Here is an 18,055-nt window from a genome sequence, read left to right as displayed (position 1 = left end):
CAAAGCCATTACCATCTTTGTCACTTGGTTAGGTGTACTTGGGACTGACTCTTTCCCTTCCCTCTTGGACACAATATATTGCCTGAACCAGATCTTGCCTGTGCTTTCTCCTTGTTGCTAGAATTGGGTTTTGAGGTTTTTTTTCTCTGCCATTGTCTATAAGATTCTTTCTCTGTTGTGATTTGATCATCACAAACATCCACACTTCTTCATCACTTGGGGACACAAGCACTGAACTCATACATCCATCTTCCTGAGGAAGTTTTTCTCTTGTGGAAAGGCTGGGATCTGCAGTGAAACTTTATCTGGGCTGGGAGAGCTGTTCCTCAGCTTTTCTTGGTGCTGTTAATTCTGTGTGTATCTCCAGCTAATGGTTCTGTCAGCAGGGCAACCCTCAGTGGTTTAACTGAGTCTTTAAGTTTGCTCCAGCCCTGCTCTGCAAAGACAGACCCCACATAAGTAGAGCTTTCTTCACGCTCTTCTTTAGACTGATCACAGCGAGGACAGCCTGGAAGAGGCCAGTAGTTGACTGTGCCTGGGACTAGGAAGGCCGCCTAGCCCAGAGATCTGCTCCAAACCACTGATTGCTTTGGACCCTTTCCAAAAAAAAGGCTTTGCAGACACGTATTCCTTCAGTGAACTACCAGAGATGGAGGCATATTGCCAGAAGAACCAGCTGCATTTGGGATTAGATAGCTGGAAAGAAGTCCTCTCTCTGTGTTCAAAACGAAATCACTTTTTAACATCTGCTGCAGAGAGTTCTCGTGACTCGTGGTTCCACGAGAAACTGTTCTCTACCATCTCTTCCCTGTTTCTTTGTTAATTAAGGGTACTTTCCTTCCCCTTCCTCACCCATTGTGTCTCCATATATGTTTCCTACTGGACAGGAGTGTTAGGGAGTCCTTTTCCTATCCAGCAAGTTAACTTTGAGCCAGCAATGTGTCTTGGTGGCCGAGAAGGCCAATGGCAGCCTGGGGTGCATCAAGAAGAGTGTGGGCAGCAGGTCAAGGGAGGTTCTGCTCGCCCTCCCCTCTGCCCTGGTGAGGCCTCATCTGGAGTCCTGTGTCCAGTTCTGGGCTCCTCAGCTCAAGAGGGACAGGGAAGTGCTGGAGAGAGCCCAGTGCAGGGTCACCAAGATGATCAGGGGACTGGAGCATCTTTCTTACGAGGGAAGGCTGTTTAGCCCTTCTTTTGGAGAAGACTGAGGAGAGACCTAATCAAGGCTTATAAATACTTAAAAGGTGAGTCTCAAGAGCACCCACTGACAGGACATGGGGTAATGGGCACAAGAACACAGGAACTTCCACTTAAACAGAAGGAAAAACTTGTTTGCTGTTGAAGTGAGGGAGCCCTGGCCCAGGCTGCCCAGGGAGGGTGTGGAGGCTCCTTCTCTGGAGGTTTCCAAACCCACCTGGACACGTTCCTGTGTGACCTGATCATGGGGAACCTGCTTTAGCAAGGGGCTGGACTGGGTGATCTCTAGAAGTCCCTTCCAACCCCCACCATTCTGTGATTCTGAGTGATTTAGTGTTTCTCTGTCTCTCAAAGTCTAATAATAACTGCAGTAATTTTGTGCTCAGCAAGGTGAGCACACCTCAGATGACCTGGCAAAATCTGCCTGTACTCAGAAGATTGCTTGGAGAGAGAACTTCCTCATTAAGCCTTTGGTTTATGGTTATTTCAGTGCTAAATGAATAATGAGAAGGTTTAAGTAAACAGATAGGTTTGATTCAAGCCCATCATACCAAGGGTGTGGGGACAGAGGAGCTGCTTGTCCTGACAGCTCATCTCATTAGGCCACACGTGGTGTGAGGTGTTGAAAGTACTTTATCACGTGTAATGCCTGGGCACGATGGGGTGAGCTGGGGATTGAGTGTATCTCTGTCTTCCCCTTTGTTCCTAATATTCTGGAAAGTTTTCTGTAACTCTCAAGTGCAAACTGAATACGTGCAGCTCGATATGTTTGAAGTTATGTTACGAAAATCACCCCTTCCTTCTGTTTCTCCCACAGTCTCAGCTGCCGGCGATGTATTATTGTGGGAAATGGTGGAGTGCTTGCAAATAAGTCGTTGGGGTTAAAAATTGATGACTATGATGTTGTTGTCAGGTGAGTCTTTGGCATCACAGTTTTCTTGTACTCAGTTTCTGTATCAGTTCACGTGCCACACAGGCAAACGTTAAACCTACACTGGTGTCAATGTCCATTTGTCTGGTGTTAATGAATATGGGGGGAAAAAAACAATAGCATATAAACATTTGTTATAAATAGTGATCACATGAAAGGGTAAAGGCACTCCTCAAACATTCTATTTTGCACAGCTGCTTGAGAATGTGGTCTCTTCTGTGATCCCGCTTCAACTTTGGGGTTGGACTGGATGATCTCTCTTGGAAGGGATGAGCTCCCTTCCAAGCCCTACCGTGCTGTGTATGATCACTTCATAGCTCCTTTTTAAAAGCTGCTGCTTCTGTGATGTCCTTTGGTGGTGAAGCAGTAAAACATACTGTCAGATCTGCTCCCACAGATATCCTCAAGGTAGCTCAGTGAAGTACACGTGTTTAGCGCTCCCTGGGACTTCATAGTTAGGATGGATAGAGCTAAGAAGGATGCAACATAGGACTTGGGAAGCAGTAAGCCTCCACAAGTGTGGACTCTGTAATGATTAAATACCTGTAAGTGTGCCATAGAAACTGTGAATGCTTTGCCTCTGTTTCACTGTGGATGATGATGTTGAATAAAGGAGCAGAAGCACAGAACTGAAAAGGACCACGGTCAAAGTTAGGACTTCTTGCTTTCACTGATCATCACCATCTCAGAATGCCTGAAAAACGTGCTGATATGTGAAATCACAGGTCTAGTCATAACTCTTTAGTAATAAACCTGTCAAGTCAGCAAGGTGTTCTGGGTGACTGCAGATCAACAAATATAATACCTGTGCTAATGGAGAGTGAGAGAGAGAGTGTGTGTAGGAGGGAGGGGAGACATGCTCTGGGGAGCTACAAACCCATTAGTCTGACTTTAAAAAAAAACATAGAGCTTTTTAGCAGGTTCTGAATCATGAGTCACAAAATACTACAGTGGTAAATAGGAGAAGGGGGATAAACTGCAGTATAAATTTGTAAAACCTGGATTAATGTAGTCTAAGTTGGTTTTTTTCTCTCCTTAGGAAGATAACTGATTTCAGATTTAAGGGAATGTGGCTGATATCATCTCTCTGAACTTTGTCAACCATGAAATATAGTGGCAAATAACAAATTCTTAGCTAAGGTGTAAGAAAGAAAGAGGATTAGTAAAGGAATTTAAGGCACAGTGAAGGTCTCCTTTCTCTCCCATGTGCTAGTAATGGGCGCATGAGGAGAAAGTAGAACTCACACAGGGTAATAAATACCCTCTAACTCTGGACAAAAAGACCAAGAAGATCCCTTTTCAGACCTCTGTGTCTGTGAATGGGTCCCTGCTTTTCCCCAGCAGTGCTCTGGACACAGGGATGACTATTCAGAACAGGATGAGCTTTTACAGCCCTTCTCCTAGTTCATCCCGCTATCAATTAGCAAAGAGCTTGTACTACCCGTCATAGTCTGGTGACTTGGAGCTCTTCAAGCTAAATTAAAATCCAGTTATAGCCTTTTCTTGGGCTCTAACTGTTCTAAAAGTAGCAAGGAAATTGTTTCAATCCATCTGGACTGAGCCACCCACTAAGATTTACATCAGAAAGTCCACTATTTAATTTCCGAATGAAAAGTTCAACCTTTTCTCTCCACAACAGTAAATCTAAGTCAGTTCACAAGCTGAGAGGATAAGAGGGCAGCTAAGCACCTGTGCTGTTTGTGGGATGGCTAAAGGAGAGAAAAGTCAACTGTAAAGGTTAAATGAAGCCAGGTGCTTGAATGTGGGGCTGAGGAGGTTGAGAGCAGAATTGTTCTTAAATGTATTCAATTTCTTCTTTGAGTCCTGGGGAAGTCCCTTGTGTGATAGCATATTTGTGTGAATGCAAAAGTCTTTTGAAGGAGCAGATTTGGGACCTAGGAGGTGAATTTTAGGAGGATAGTGCAGTGTGTTTACGGACAAAGGAGTGATCCAGCAGTATGCAGAGTTTTTGATGTTACCGGGTGAGGATCGCTAGCTGCAGCAAGAGATTTGGACCTTGTGGTGAGGAGAGGCAGAACGGCTTTGAGAGTTCTAAACCAGCCTGCAGTGAGTTAGGTACTGGTTTTCTTTAACTGAATATTATCAGATTTCAATGCAGACGTTATTTCCAGCTGTCACACTGTTTACCTGGCAGGGGCTTCATGCAGCAGTCACTTATCAGTGCCCTGAAATGCCTCCTTAGAATAGATTGCAGACAGGGTTAAGAACAAGTGTGTATCAGAAATTCCTGGTTAGAATGAGATAAGGATTCACCTGACTGATGATACTTTAGTGATATTTGAGAGGATGTTTCATGGTGCCAAGGTTACTTCTTATGGAGAAAAATGCCTGGCAGTATGAGGAGGCCTGGCATCCTAACTGAGGTTTTCTAACATGTAGCTGTGTTTATAGCCACCAGCATGTTCTGCCTGAGAAAGGGTTCAAGCTGTGTTAATATGCACTTTTGGGAACACAGGTTGTAGCTGCCAGAACTTTTCCTGCTCCATTGCCTGCGCTGCCCCTGAGGCACTGACCGTGGGGCTGACAGTGCTGGCTCCTTGGTGAGACTCCATCACTATGACTCCATCAGCAGCTCACACTCTGGCCCTTTGCTGGAGATTGGGGAAATGGTTTGTTTTGTTTCCTGTCTTCGATACAAAGTAGGGGGTCCCACGTTTTGGGAGGTTTAACAAGGTAAGCACCAAAGAGTGAACCCAGCAGCTAGGGGTGGGGGGAACTCTGCTAAAAAGCTACACGTTGACATTTAAAATGACTGCAGACACTAACTCCACTTCAAGCAGACAGACAGAAATATGTATAACTGGCTTTCTTTACTTAGTACTTTGTTGTATTTATCTTTGTTACTTTTAGAGCCACATGCTTTTACATTATGTAGGGTCACCTGCCCTGAAGAGACACAGTGTCTTGAAGTTTACATAATTCCCATAGCAAGAGTGAGTGATGTGTGAATGTGCTGTCAGCAACAAGGAGAAAAAGCAAGGTATCAGGCTGGCTGGGAGCACTGTGTTTGCAGGCAGTCAGGTCTAGATACTCCAAAGTCAGGGTGTAAAGTGAAGGTTTGTAAACCACAAACAAAAGACTTAATCTCCAGTATAAATTGTGGTGCTGATTCCCATTTCTCCTGTATCGTTGTATTCCTAATGTTAAAAATGCACAGGAATCTATACACCTTGATTCTGAAGAGAATTTCAGATTGTATACAGAGATTTTCTTCTACTGAAATCTTTTCCCACCTAAAATGCTTAGCTGGGCTGAAAAAGACAAATCCAGATCCTCATTAACATTCCTACACGGCAAAAATTGCAGTCCATAAGCACTTTCCAGTATATTGAACTACCCCAAGTCAAGGAGGCTGCAATAATTCAAGCAGGCAATGCTGTTCCATCAAGGGGCTGCTGTTTGATGTCAGCAAGATTTGTATTCCAAGTTATTTGAAATTTCCTCGGCTTTGGGTTTCTGGTTTTGAAGTTCTGGGTAACTTTCCTGTGGTGAAAGCGATCACTGCTGTTAACGCCAGAGCTGTTGGGTTTCTGAAGGGAAACAAACTTGTTTTAACAAAAGCACAGCTAAATACATAACGCTCCCTTAGAAATCAGCGTGCCCAAGAGCAAAGCTGAGTGTCTGCTGGAGTGTTTTCAGAGTGGGATCCACTTCCACGGCAGAAACTGCTCCGAGTCAGTGAGAGCCCAGTGCTGCTGAGCCTTACCCCATCTGTGCAGCCCAGCCCCTTCCTTTGCTTTGGCCTTGCAGGGCAGCTTGCCTTCTGCATGGGCCAGCTTGGAGAGTTAAACCAGTTGGAGATTGTTCCTTTGGGGTTTTTTTGAACATGATTACCTGGCTTAGCTCCCTAAACAATCTCACTGCAGGTAAGATGAGCACTGTGAGCTCTGGGCTGGGGTTAGAGCATGAGACCAGTTCACTTAAACTGCTGTGGAGCTGCATCCTCCGTTTCAGCACCTTCTTGCAGAATCCAGTTAAGAAGTCTCCAAAGTGTTGGGATGTTAAAATATTAATGCTGAGTTTGGAACTCTAAATTTGCAAGGACAATGTTTTTCAGTTTCCTTTTCCAAAGCTTCCAACCCAGTTTAAATCACAAGAGTGGATATGCAGAAATGAATGGCATTATAGTCAATGAAATCATTCCAATAGCTTCTAATTAAAGTGTTGTCACTTGGCATAAAGCTTCATAAACGTCTGAGATGAGGAACTGCAAGAGTTAATGTTTGCTGCTCTAACAGCTGTGTACTGGGAGCTCTTGCCCAACAGCGACTGCTGCATCATAAACACGCACGAGTGTGAGTGGGAATCCATGACAGTGTCTTCTCTGGTTATCCTGCAGACTGAACTCAGCTCCAGTGAAGGGCTTTGAAAAAGATGTGGGTGGCAAGACAACTCTGCGGATCACATATCCCGAAGGTGCAATCCAGAAGATGGAGCAGTACGAGAAGGATTCCCTGTTTGTTCTGGCCGGGTTCAAATGGCAGGATTTCAAGTGGCTGAAATATATTGTTTACAAGGAGAAAGTGGTAAGAACATTGTCAGCTGACATTGTGAAGGTCACGTAATTAGAAATGGTGGGCAGACACGGTGTCACAGTCGCGTGTGCCACGTTTTGTGGTGAGGAGGGTTCCTCGGCGTGTCCCGCTGCATTTAAGTGAAGGCTCTTTTTTTATCTCCATGGACTTAAGCTTTAATTAAATATGTTTTAAAAAGACATCTCTGTAACCTGGCCTTGCATCACACAGGAGGCTTTCTATTCCAGATTATGTGTACTATGAACAATGAATGTAGTTTTTCTTTAAAGAGTATATAAAAGGCCCAGCTTTTGCATGGATTTTATGGAGGCTGAGGATTAAAGAGCAGAGGCAGGAAAAGAGCAATGGCAAGGGGAAGAAATGAAAGTCTGGGTTTAAGGATGTGATAGCACAGAAGAGGAGGAGGTGATGGCAACAGCACAACTTGTTGTCCACGGACTTAATGTGATCTCTTGAATAACAAACCTTTTGCTCAGCTGTTGCTGTACTGAGATTCATTATTTGGGTTTGGCTTATGTATCACCCCAAAGAGTGTTATCAAGTCTCATTTTAAAACAGTGACATGGTGGATCCACTGCTTTTCCCATGTAAATATAATGTCCCAGCCAGTTGCATTAGAGTCCTCCTGAAGTGCCATAGACCTGTTACTAGTCAGAGTTGTTCCCTGTAATTCACCCATCCTAAATGAAGCAGGTTGTAAGCAGTGACTTCTTATTCCATGCATGAATGTCATGAAATCCAGAATAAATTCTCTCTATTTGGGTATAGTTCTTGTTTTCCCCATCTTAGATACCTGGTTTTAAACGTTCTTCAATGATTTTTCAGCAAAGAGACAAACAGTTTAATGCTCAGACGATGGGATGTTGTATCATGTGTTTAGAGACAGAGAGAGGAGGTTGGCAGCTCACCACATACAGTCTGGGAATATAATTGTATATGGTTCTTACCTAGATGGCCTTAAGGGCTCATATTGTGCTCTTGTCTCGCACTGGCACCAACTTGCAAGTATTTTCCTGGTACTAGACAGATGAAGTTACCTGTCAGCCTCTGGGCAAGCATAAGTAGGCTTTTGTAACATGAATAATTGAGTCAAAAGTGATATTCTTTGGCTGATGTCACGCTCTTGTTCTTTATTCTGGGCAAGGGAAAGCCCTGGCAGCATCAGTGCCCGGCAACCCGAATGCAGTTGTGGGTATGCCTAGTGTTTAGCTTTAAAGGATCAATTGGTTTACTTCAAAACATATTGCATTTCCACCTGAATCTCGCAGTCATTTGGTCACTGCAAGGTTCTAATGTGGTATTCTTCTGCTCATGGAAAGATGCAGCAGTTTGTTAAAGCTTGCTAGAAGACTTGTAGAGTGCTTGCAGTGATCTTAACTGAGTGCTTCAGTGCCCAGCTTGGCAGAGAGCAGAAAGACCTTGAGCTTCTTGCACTGCATCTTACTTCAGTGCCCTTGCAGTTGTCTCCTTCTCTTTATTTCTTTGGAATAAACACTCCACATTTTCAGTTTTTGTAGGTGATGTTTTCCAGATCTCTTGATTCCTGGTGTTCTTTTGAATGCCTGAAGTTTTTCTCAAAGGTGCCTGCATCTTATTCTTCAAGAGCAATGCCCACAAATGTACAGAGTTTAGCAAACAGAGAGGAGCAAACAGCTACTTCAGCAGTCTGGCAGTTCTTTATGCATCACTTCATGCATTCACTGCCTTTTTTACAGCAGCCTGACACTAAAGGTGAGTGTCCAGTTCCTTGAGACTCCAGGTCTCAGGAAGAACCGAAGAGAGCAGCACTGTGTGCTTGTCCCTAATGATTCTTTCTCCCAGAGGGCTTCTCCAATTTGCCAAGTTCCTTTGGCAGAGCTTTCCAGCATACCTGCCATTCTTTCCAGACAGATGTCCTCTGCAATTTAACAAGCATACTTCTTATGCCAACATCCAGGTTAACAATGAAAACGCTGAACAAAGTTGGTTCCTAAGCAGAGTAGCAACATGCTTCCATTTCTACAGTGAGCCCACTGAGAATTCCTCATAAACAGGGGGTTTTTTACCACTTCTGGACTTCCATCATAGTAGTATCATAAATAACATTTTTTGGCATGCTTGTGAAAATATGTCAGAAGCCTTGCTGAGTTCCAGTTCATGCCTTATTTCTCCCCATGATACCTTTTTCCTGTGTTAAGAAATAGCTTTTTCTTCATCCCAGTGATGATTCACTCCTGACAAATCCACCTGGGTTGCTACTCAGTCCTTGGGTGGTTTTTTTCCAGGTGTTTACGAAAAATTAATCTTGCTCTTCTGAGAAATGAAATGATAAATCAACTCTTTTCCCTGGTTTTTGCCTTTGTAAGGCTACGTACTGCTTTTGTCCATTTTTCAGTCCTTTGACACTACCTGTTTTACACAAGCTCCCAAAGGGAACCACTGCTGGGTGTTGAGGCTGCTGAGCCAGTTCACTGAATGCTTTAGGATGCAGTCCAGCTGACTGGAGAACATCTGTCTTGTCCTCTGTAGTCTGATCTCTCTCTATTTGAAGGCTGAGATCTTGCTGTCACTGGTTTTCTGGTGGAAACCAATGCAGAAAGTGCTGTCTCTTAGCTAGAAGAAATTACCTAGTGGGGAGCTAACAGTGCTGTGGGATAAGATGTAGGCGTCTGTTTGTTCTGGTAGCGAGTGTCAGTATTTTTATCAGTGTGTGGTAAGTTCCAAATGACAAATGCCTGCCTAGTGCTCTTTATAGAGAGTCTCTCTCGCAGCTGATTTTGCAGAGAAAAGTGAGTTTCTTCCTTTCCTGGATTCATCTAAAGGCAATTGAGAGAGCTGGGAGCTCTATATGCTGCTGTTGCTTATCCTTTATGTGACATTAGGCCTGTCCCTCTGCAAAATTTTTCATCCCTGCTGCAAACCATCAGATAAAGTCAGGAATCTGACCTCAGGATAAAGGTAAGGGAAATGGAAGCATCCTGCTAAAGAACGTGACTGCTGTGGAAGTGGACACATTCCTCAGGAAAATGGGCCAAAGTCTAGACTCTCGTGCTTTCTTTGCCCCTGAATGTCGATGGCAGCTGCTTGTGTCCATGGTACAGTCACAGGTGAGGTATGACACTTTCTGAATTCCTTCAGCTACCAGTCCTGGAGATGCTTGGACCTGCTTGACCAGAGGTTCTGGAACAAGTACTGGGATTCTTGCTTAGTCCTCTCTCCAGTAAATGAAATTGAAGGGAACTAATCTGAGAGAGAGTAAATTAAATGTGAAAGGCTATTTATTGCTGGGGTCAGTGGTCAGATAAGCTTATTCCCCCTGCAGCTGAGAGGGATTTGCTCTGTGTTATGTTAGTCTTTTGGCAGCACTTGCATACTGAGGAAGGGATAAGTGGTTTGTAGAGAGGATTTTCAGGAGATGTCATATGGAGGAAGAATCAGTGTGATAGAGAAGGAACAGCACAACAGCAAGGCAGAGCATTTGATGTGTTACATACAGTCTAGTGCAACAGCCTTCTGGAGATCTGCCTGATGCCTCGGTGCCCTGGGAGACACTGCATCCAGAAAGAGAAGCAGTTGGAATATGGACCAAATAAAAAGTAAAATCTCAGCTGCTTTTTATTTCACACTAAACCAGAAATGTGTGGAAAAAAACTTGAGATAAAAGATTAGTATAGAAAAAGGGCTGGTTTGGTGGAATATTCAACTTCAACAGCAAAACAAAGGTAGTCTCCATCGTAAAGTTCTGGTGAGCTTGCACTCGGAATTGCTGGTCTTGTAGGAAGTTAGGGCAGTACTGTATAATTGGAGAGTATAGACCTGTCTTTAAGGTGGGGAAGGTGGGTGAATCTGAGTGACTAAAACCCTGATCATCTGATTTCAGTCATTTGATGAGCATTAGAGTAAACTGGATTAAAATAATTGCACTTGTTGCAAGTAAATGAGGGAGTGTGGGATGGACAAAGGTGGCACGGTTAGAGCAGGGGAGTATTGCACCATACTGACCTAATATGTCAATGTACAAGTGGAAAGGAAGTGAGTTGGAGTCCCACAGCCTGCAGTTGCATGAACCCTGGATTGTTGTGGAAAGGTCACAGATGTGAGTTGTTTGTGTGTCTGTGGTGACCGGTCTGGCAGTGCTGGCTTGCAGTCATTGCTGCAGGAGCTTGCTGACACTTCCAGGCACCTCTCCTGCTAGTGCATCCCCAGAGATTGTTCATGGATAGCCACTCAAAACAGTTACACTCTCTGACTGGTTTTGTTGCCACAATATTACCTACACATTTTGTGATCCAACTTGCTGCTTCCCACCACTGCACCAGCCTGCATCACCCCGGGTCTCAGTGGCAGAAGCTCTTCCTGAATACCCAAAGTACCAGGGGAATTACAGGGGGAGAGAGGTTTGGCCATATGTACTGCTCCTTTCTATTGAAAGAGCAGTGGTCAAAAGCTGAAAGTTTCTCTGTTGTGTTGAGGGTAGATGCTTCCTGAAGCAAATAGAGGAATTTACAAGTGCCAGTTACCAGTTTGTGCCAAGGCTGATTCCAGAGTATCCGTGTGTGACCTGATGGAGGGGAACCTGCTTTAGCAGGGGGTTGGACTGGATGATGCCTAGAGGTCCCTTCTAACCCCCACCATTCTGTGAGTCTGTGATTAGTGAATCAGAAGGAGCTCTTTTGCTTGGGCTCACTTCCCTGAACATCTGGCACATGGTGGTAAAGCAGCCAAGTGAGGGCAAAGGTTTCACTAGAAATTGGCAGCTCACAAACTTCCTTCTCATGTAGTAATGAAGCCTGTGGACGCTTCCAGCAGGAATCTCTGCAGCCTTTGCCAGGACGAGTCACTTGTGCAGCGAGTGCCTGCGGCACCTTGAAGCTCTCTTTGATAGTGAAAGTCATAGGAGCGAGTGAGCACCTGCCTGCGAGCGAGGCCAAGTTTGGCTGTCTGTCCCTTGCAGGGGCATGCCTCTGACGACTTGCACACGGCAGTGATGCCATCTGAAAAGCAGTCATCCTCCAGCAGACACTGAGACTCCAGCAGTGAGCACGGCATCACCTCTCCTCCTTTGCCACAGCATGTGACTGCTGCTTGTGAAGATCCCGCGGGGGTGGTAGCAGACTGCAGCGAGGGTTTGGTGCTGTGATGATCCCAAATAGCAGGCAAAATGGCAAAATTTCACTGCAATCACTTACCTTGCTCCCCAGAAAGCCCAGGACACTTCACCCAACCAAGAAAGAAGGTGGTGTTTAGTGAACATCTCTGGCTTCTGATAGGAACTGTGCTTCTGCTTTAAGTCAACAGGTTCTTTTCAGTCCTGCTAAAATGTATGTCACAATACCTTCCTGCCTTGATCAGCCTGTGTTACTCCACTAGACCCAAGGCTGGGCTGCTGCCAGAGCCCTCTTGCTGTGCTTTTGTTTAGACCTTCTCTTCTTTCATTAGTTAACGGCCTTGTCATGCTTTGTGTTTGCTAAGGCAGCCTGTGAACATCACAGCCTCATGGTACCCTGTGGATTCCTCAGATTCTGAAATATCCTGCCTGTGGGCTGGGAAAAAAGGCTGAGGAGCCACCATGCTCCTCCTGTCGGCTTGAGGAAAATGTTGAGGCTGTGTAGCTGCTTGTGATGTCCAATCCCAAGTAAATCTGCATCGATATGCATGCATTTCCAGCTTGTTTGGAACTTGAGCCCAGAACTTGAGGAGACAATTTCTCTGGGTCTGGCCTGGGGAGGGAGAACTTGCTTTCTCCAATGCTGTCACTTGTCTTTGGTGACAAGAGTGAGCACTGTCACTGGCAGATTCACTTGAGAGTCTGCTTCTGGATTGCAAATGTTTCATTTCCCTTCCCTCCTCTTAGGAGCTTGTTGGTTTAAAACCTTTTCTATATAGTTGATCTTTTCAGTTTTTAAAGGACCACGAGAAGGACTCATCATCTGGTTTTGGTGGAGCTGTATACCCACACTTAGTGGATTTACATTATGAGTGCAAAGCTTGGTTACAGATTTGTGATCCTGTGCTGAGGCAGAACTGTAGCTCATCTGCTTGGAGATATGCCTAGGCAGGCATTGCCTTGTGTCTTCCTGCTGTCCTTGGACTCGGGTGGAAGAGGACAGAAGGAGGACTTGCTGCTCCATCATAAATGAGAAAATGATCTTGAATTGCAAAGTCAGATGAAAGATTGTCCCATTTCTTTCACCAATTTTAGTTTTCACCTAAATAGCCATTTATAACTAATCCCTTCACAAGTATAATATAGGAAGGCATGGCTGGTGAGTAAGGCAGGGTGCAGAAAGGACATGACGAGGCTTGCGCTGGGGAAGAGGAAGGAAAGCCTTTTCAGTGGTAATCGTCTTGTGGTCCTAGCACATGGTGCAAAAGGCCATTTCCACTCACAGAGAGTGGGGAGATTTTAGGAGGAATTGATAGCACAGAATACCCGATCCCACCATCAGGATGGTTCAGCGCCTCGGTCAAGGCAACTGAACCGTTGCTAAATGTTGAAGCAGAGAAAACACCTTGTAATGTAATGAAATGGAAGCATGGGGCAGACTCTTTTGGCTACTACTGAGGCTGAGGAGAGGTAGGAGAGTCTATGTGATATAGTCTCTGGAGAATATTCTGTATTCCTTGACAGAGAGTGGGTGAGAGTTTGTTTTCCTGGGATGGTTCTTGGGCCAGCATTGACTTTGTTCTGGTTTTGATCTCTCTGGCTGTACAGAAAGCTGGTCTGTACTGCCTGAAGGGTTGTGCTCCTATGGTCAGGACCTGTTCCCCCTAGTGCAGTGGGGAACCAAGGAAGACTTGGAGATGAAAAAATACCTTTTTTTCCTCTGTGACTGGCCTAGGAGATCAGAGTCCTTTCCAGAAGACATTAGGAGATGTGTGAACACTGATGTCCTATGAGCCAGGGCAAACCAGGTTTTTTTCCAGCCATGGTGAGAAAAGAGGCTGGAAAATATATAGATATGCTATATAAAATATTGTCCCTGTTGCCCAGTAGAGAGAGGAGACCTTAGTTCTGTACTGTGTGACTTTTAACAAGCTTTCAGGTAGCACTGTGGTGAGGACCATACAGAAACTTCAGCAGACAAATGTCCCAGTTTGCAACATGGGCCTTGGGGGAGACTTCCTGGCCAGATTCCCAAAGGAAGGTTGTTGGTATGGAAAGTGCAGGCTGGAGCTTGCCCTTCATACATACATACCTGCATGCAACAGCCTAATGAGATTAGGCAGGTCACTACATAGCTGAGAGCTGTTCCCACCCAGGCACAGTTAGTGTGTCTTTAAGTACCCTGTCAAGCTGGTGACAGGGGGTTCTCTGATGCTGTTGCAGTGAGCCTTCACAGCATTTGATATTATCAGATGGATACACACTGCACAATAAAACTTGTCCACCTGGGCTGGATAGTCATCGATATCCACAGGTCTGTAGCTACATTCACCCAAGCTCCTGGTGCAGATGAAGAGAGTAAAAAATAGCTATTTTTTGGATGAAAAAAAAAAAATCCAGGTATCAGATGCTTGCAAAACATCCATGTTGGTAGGAATAACATCACTGCTTACCCCAAAGTTAGGCAACTTCTCCTTAGACTCAAATAAAAACTGTAGGAGTGCCTACCCTTTCAGTCATTCCCACATCACACAAGGGTTTTGTTCCTTTTTTTTTTGGTCCCTTGCTTTGTTTGCTGTTGCCTAACTCCAATCTGCCTTGCACTATGCTTCTTATTAAAAGATGAGCAGCATTTACTCATGCTGGGCTTCGGTAGTCCTTAAAGGACCTTTATCCCACATCTGCTGAGACAGTGTCATCTTCGTTTCTGGCTCAGTAATCTTAGCTGTGACATGAACATCAGAGAGCTCCAGTCAGATTTTTGTTCTTTAGTTGGTTTTCCTTCACATCATTCTTAAATGAAAAGACCCAAGCAGAATTTACCTTCTGAAAAGACTAAGTTATTGCCCTAGGAGGACATCCCTTCTGGCATTGCCTATCCATCTTGCTTTATTGTGAGACAATTTTCTTCCTAAAATTGTCATGTTCTAATCTCTTCTGAAGTCTGCTGCCATCCAACTGATAGTTCCTGTCCTTTCCTAGATATTTGATCACTCCTTCCTTCTTCATCTGTGGCTCAGCTAAAGTTAAAAAAGATGGATAATTTAAGGAGTTGCAGTTTCTCCGCATATCTTCTTTTGAAAAGCAAACATCAATGAGGGCCAATTGAAGAGCTAGTGCAGCTATCCTGTGAAAAGGCATGGGAGGGTGCTCATGTTGCACTTGCCCTCTTTGGCAGGCTCTGGAGGTACTCAGGCATCAATACTATGCAAATTCTGGTAGGTGCATTTCAGGGTCACGGTGCATGTAAACTCAGGTTATACTGGTTAGCTGCATTGATCAAAGATAGGCTTGGAATATCTGAGACAATGTAAAGAAATGAATCTCAAGCCTGATGCTGCTCTTAATGAATCACACCATTCCATAAACAGCAGAGCTAACCAAATTGTCAGATTGCCAGTGGATTTATTCCCACTTCCTCAGGCCTCCCTCTTGCATCACAAACCTCTCACATTTCCCCCACTTCATAAACACACAGTATGCTCTGTACTCCTTTTTATCCCTCCCTCCTGCCTGCTGTTTGCATGCTGGAGACCTGCATGTTCACTGGGCTGTACACAGGTGACTGGGCACCTGGCACACCAAATGAGCAGGTGAGTGCTGAACCCGCAGAGCATCATCTCCACCTGGCCCCACATGCAGCCATGTGGGTGTCTCTGCCTTCCAGACCCACATGGCTTTACCAGCAGTGCAGCCTATGCCTGCTGAGGCTATTGCATTGCCCACATGTGCAGCAGATGTTCCTCTGTCCTGGAGCAGTGCTTTGTGAGTCCCACAGAGGGAAAAAGACAGTGAAACCCAGACGTCGCCCAGAGGGCATCAGCTATTCCTGCAAGTGTTAGTAAAGATGTTCTGTGTTAACACTTCAGTAAAGAACTGTAAGAATCATTTGAAGTCTGCAAAGCCTCCCTTAGTCTAAGAGATTTGAGTTCCATTTATTTAGCTTATGCATGGGATTTTGGGGAGATTTACGTAGTCTGTCCCTCTACCTAGAGGGAACATTCTTTCTTAGAAGACTTTTTAATTTCATAGGGAGAAGTATATCTTAAGCTAGGCAACAGACCAAAAAAGGCAGCACATTTATATCAGTGTAATTATTTTTGCTACATCTGCCCTATGGACTTGATGAATTTGCTTTTGAAATCTTAAAATCAAAACTGGATATATCTGGGTAAAGTTCCACTCAAGCAGCGTGAGAGTAAAAGGCTGGAATGAGAAGTTGCTGGTGGAGGGAGCGCTGCAGGACAGCCAGGAGGATGGCAGCAGGATCTCTCTCGGCCTTTCTAGCGGTGCAGAACGTGGTGGCTAGGAGCTCAAGCCAGCTTGGACAGATGTAGTTTCCTAGAAATCTGTGTTTGTCTTGCTCTGGTGATACGCTTGCAGAGGTGAGCACTGACTGCTGACACCTTTTCCCAAAATACAGACTTAATCCAGGATCTGGGAAAACGCTGTTTCCTGGCAGTAGCCAGGGCAGGGCTGCATTCTTGTGTCCTGTTCTGGAGCTACGGAAGCCCTTGTCCTCACTCTCTGTGACCCATTCCTGGACTCTGAGGAGCAGGATAGCAAGCCAGCAATACCGTTGACAGCTTTTCATGAAAGTTATTTGCTAGGCTCGGTTTTCTGCAAGGGTCACAGCAAAACTCTTTTCCTGAAGTGTGATTAGCCAGAGATGTTTCTGCATCCCCAGCCCATCAGGGAACAAAAGACCACCATTAGCCTCAAGTACCAAAGACCTGAAGATTGCCAAAGGGCAAGGAGAGCTTAGTTGCCCCTTAAGGTTCAGGGTAGAAGGCTTTGTGGAGTCTCTGAGGTGAGCAAGCTCCAGCATAACAAAGTTCCCCAGAAGAGCCCTTTGGAAAGCGTTGTGACACCACAGGAGGCTGGGACTTCACCCCTGTGCGGTGTGAAGACTCACAGAGGAAGGGAAAAACAACAATTTGATTTTGTAAATAAAATCACATGCTTTCTGTCAGTGTCTGCAAAGAAACTCCCCTTTCACAGCTCCAGCAATTTTTGCTATCTGCTTTTTTTCTTTAAACTGAAAAAAAAAAGGCTCTGAACGGTAAATATTTATCCAAGATGTGTGACTGTTAATATGATCCAGTCTTCAGCCATTTCAAATGGTGTCATGATGACAGATGTTAATTCAGAAAGGAATAGATTGGACAATTTATGCCTGGAACACATGTGTTCCTTGGCGGGCTCCGTGGGTTACTTGCATAGTTAGTGCTGTCTGAGCAATTTGTAACGTTTTCTTTGCCTCGAAGCATTGTGGGCTCCAGGACCAGGGGATTGACCTATATCTCCAGTTTGCTATAATAAACACTGAGGTAACTAAACTCCCCATGTGCTTTTATCTTCCTCTGTTTTCCCCCCATGCTCCAGCTGTGTGTGGTGCTTCTGGTTCTTCCCGACAAGGACAGGCAGCTCCTTTCTGCAACAGAGGACGATGCTCCTGTGTGCAGGGGGTGTGAATCCCTGACCTCCTTCCTCCCCCTCTAGATTCAGCTTCTCAGTTACCTCAACACTCAGAGTTATATAATGCAAACGCTTGATCTGACAACAGAAGTGCAAATAAGCCAAGGTAGTAGGCAAGAGAGGTTCTGGAAAGACCTCACGTTGTTTTGTAGTAATTGTATCCTTACAACTGGGAATTTATGGGATGTGTTGTCTTTCCTTCTTAGTTCAGATCAGGTTTGCAAAAGCATTAGTATCTTATTTTTGTTTGGTTTTTTTTCATCAAAGACATAAACTTCAATGAGAGTGGCCAAGCTCTTGGGTGCACGAGGAAGTTTTTCTCAGCTGGTGCATCAGCTGCGTTCTGGCCGTTTCCACTAAATTAACTTTGCCCACAACTGACAAGTTCAGAAAATACCAGGCCTGGGACAGGCAATCAGCACTTGGGTTATTTGGTAAAAAAAACCCAACCTCTTCAATGTGTAATTTCTGTTGGGATATCAGCTTATTTTTACTGTCATCAGGAATATGAAATAATATTACTTAAAAACTCTTCTTGGGTAAAACCACCTACTAGTAATACAAGTCCAGAAAATAAAGTAGTAGGGCAAGAGTTTTCCTGGCATCTTCCCAGCCTCTTGTTATTCTGACCTTCCTGCTTTTCCCTTCTAAAGGTCGCTGAAGAATTTGTATATATTCTATATGAACACTCAGTGAACATAGAAATTATTTGGCTTCTCATTTCAGCAAAGATGCCAAAATAGGAGAAGACAGATTTTCTGTGTACTCTTGCTGTAAAAACAATGTGAAAATTTCCCTGGAGACTTACTT

General features: G+C 44.6%; 1 protein-coding gene across 10 annotated transcripts in view; it reads left to right on the top strand.

Annotated features, from left to right (window-relative positions):
* The window catches only part of ST3GAL3 (ST3 beta-galactoside alpha-2,3-sialyltransferase 3), a 182,402-nt gene that overhangs the window by 131,624 nt on the left and 32,723 nt on the right, over positions 1-18,055 (top strand). For all 10 annotated transcript variants that reach the window (XM_062003580.1, XM_062003584.1, XM_062003582.1 and 7 more), the window contains 2 exons: positions 2,012-2,107; positions 6,486-6,672. In XM_062003580.1, the coding sequence (XP_061859564.1) occupies positions 2,012-2,107; positions 6,486-6,672 (283 nt within the window). The remainder of the gene's footprint in view (positions 1-2,011; positions 2,108-6,485; positions 6,673-18,055) is intronic.

The sequence above is a fragment of the Colius striatus genome, chromosome 10 (genome assembly GCF_028858725.1).
Source record: "Colius striatus isolate bColStr4 chromosome 10, bColStr4.1.hap1, whole genome shotgun sequence".
NCBI classification, from domain to species: domain Eukaryota; kingdom Metazoa; phylum Chordata; class Aves; order Coliiformes; family Coliidae; genus Colius; species Colius striatus.
The sequence above is the reverse complement of the archived record's forward strand: the minus strand, read 5'-3'. Positions and strand labels throughout refer to the sequence as shown.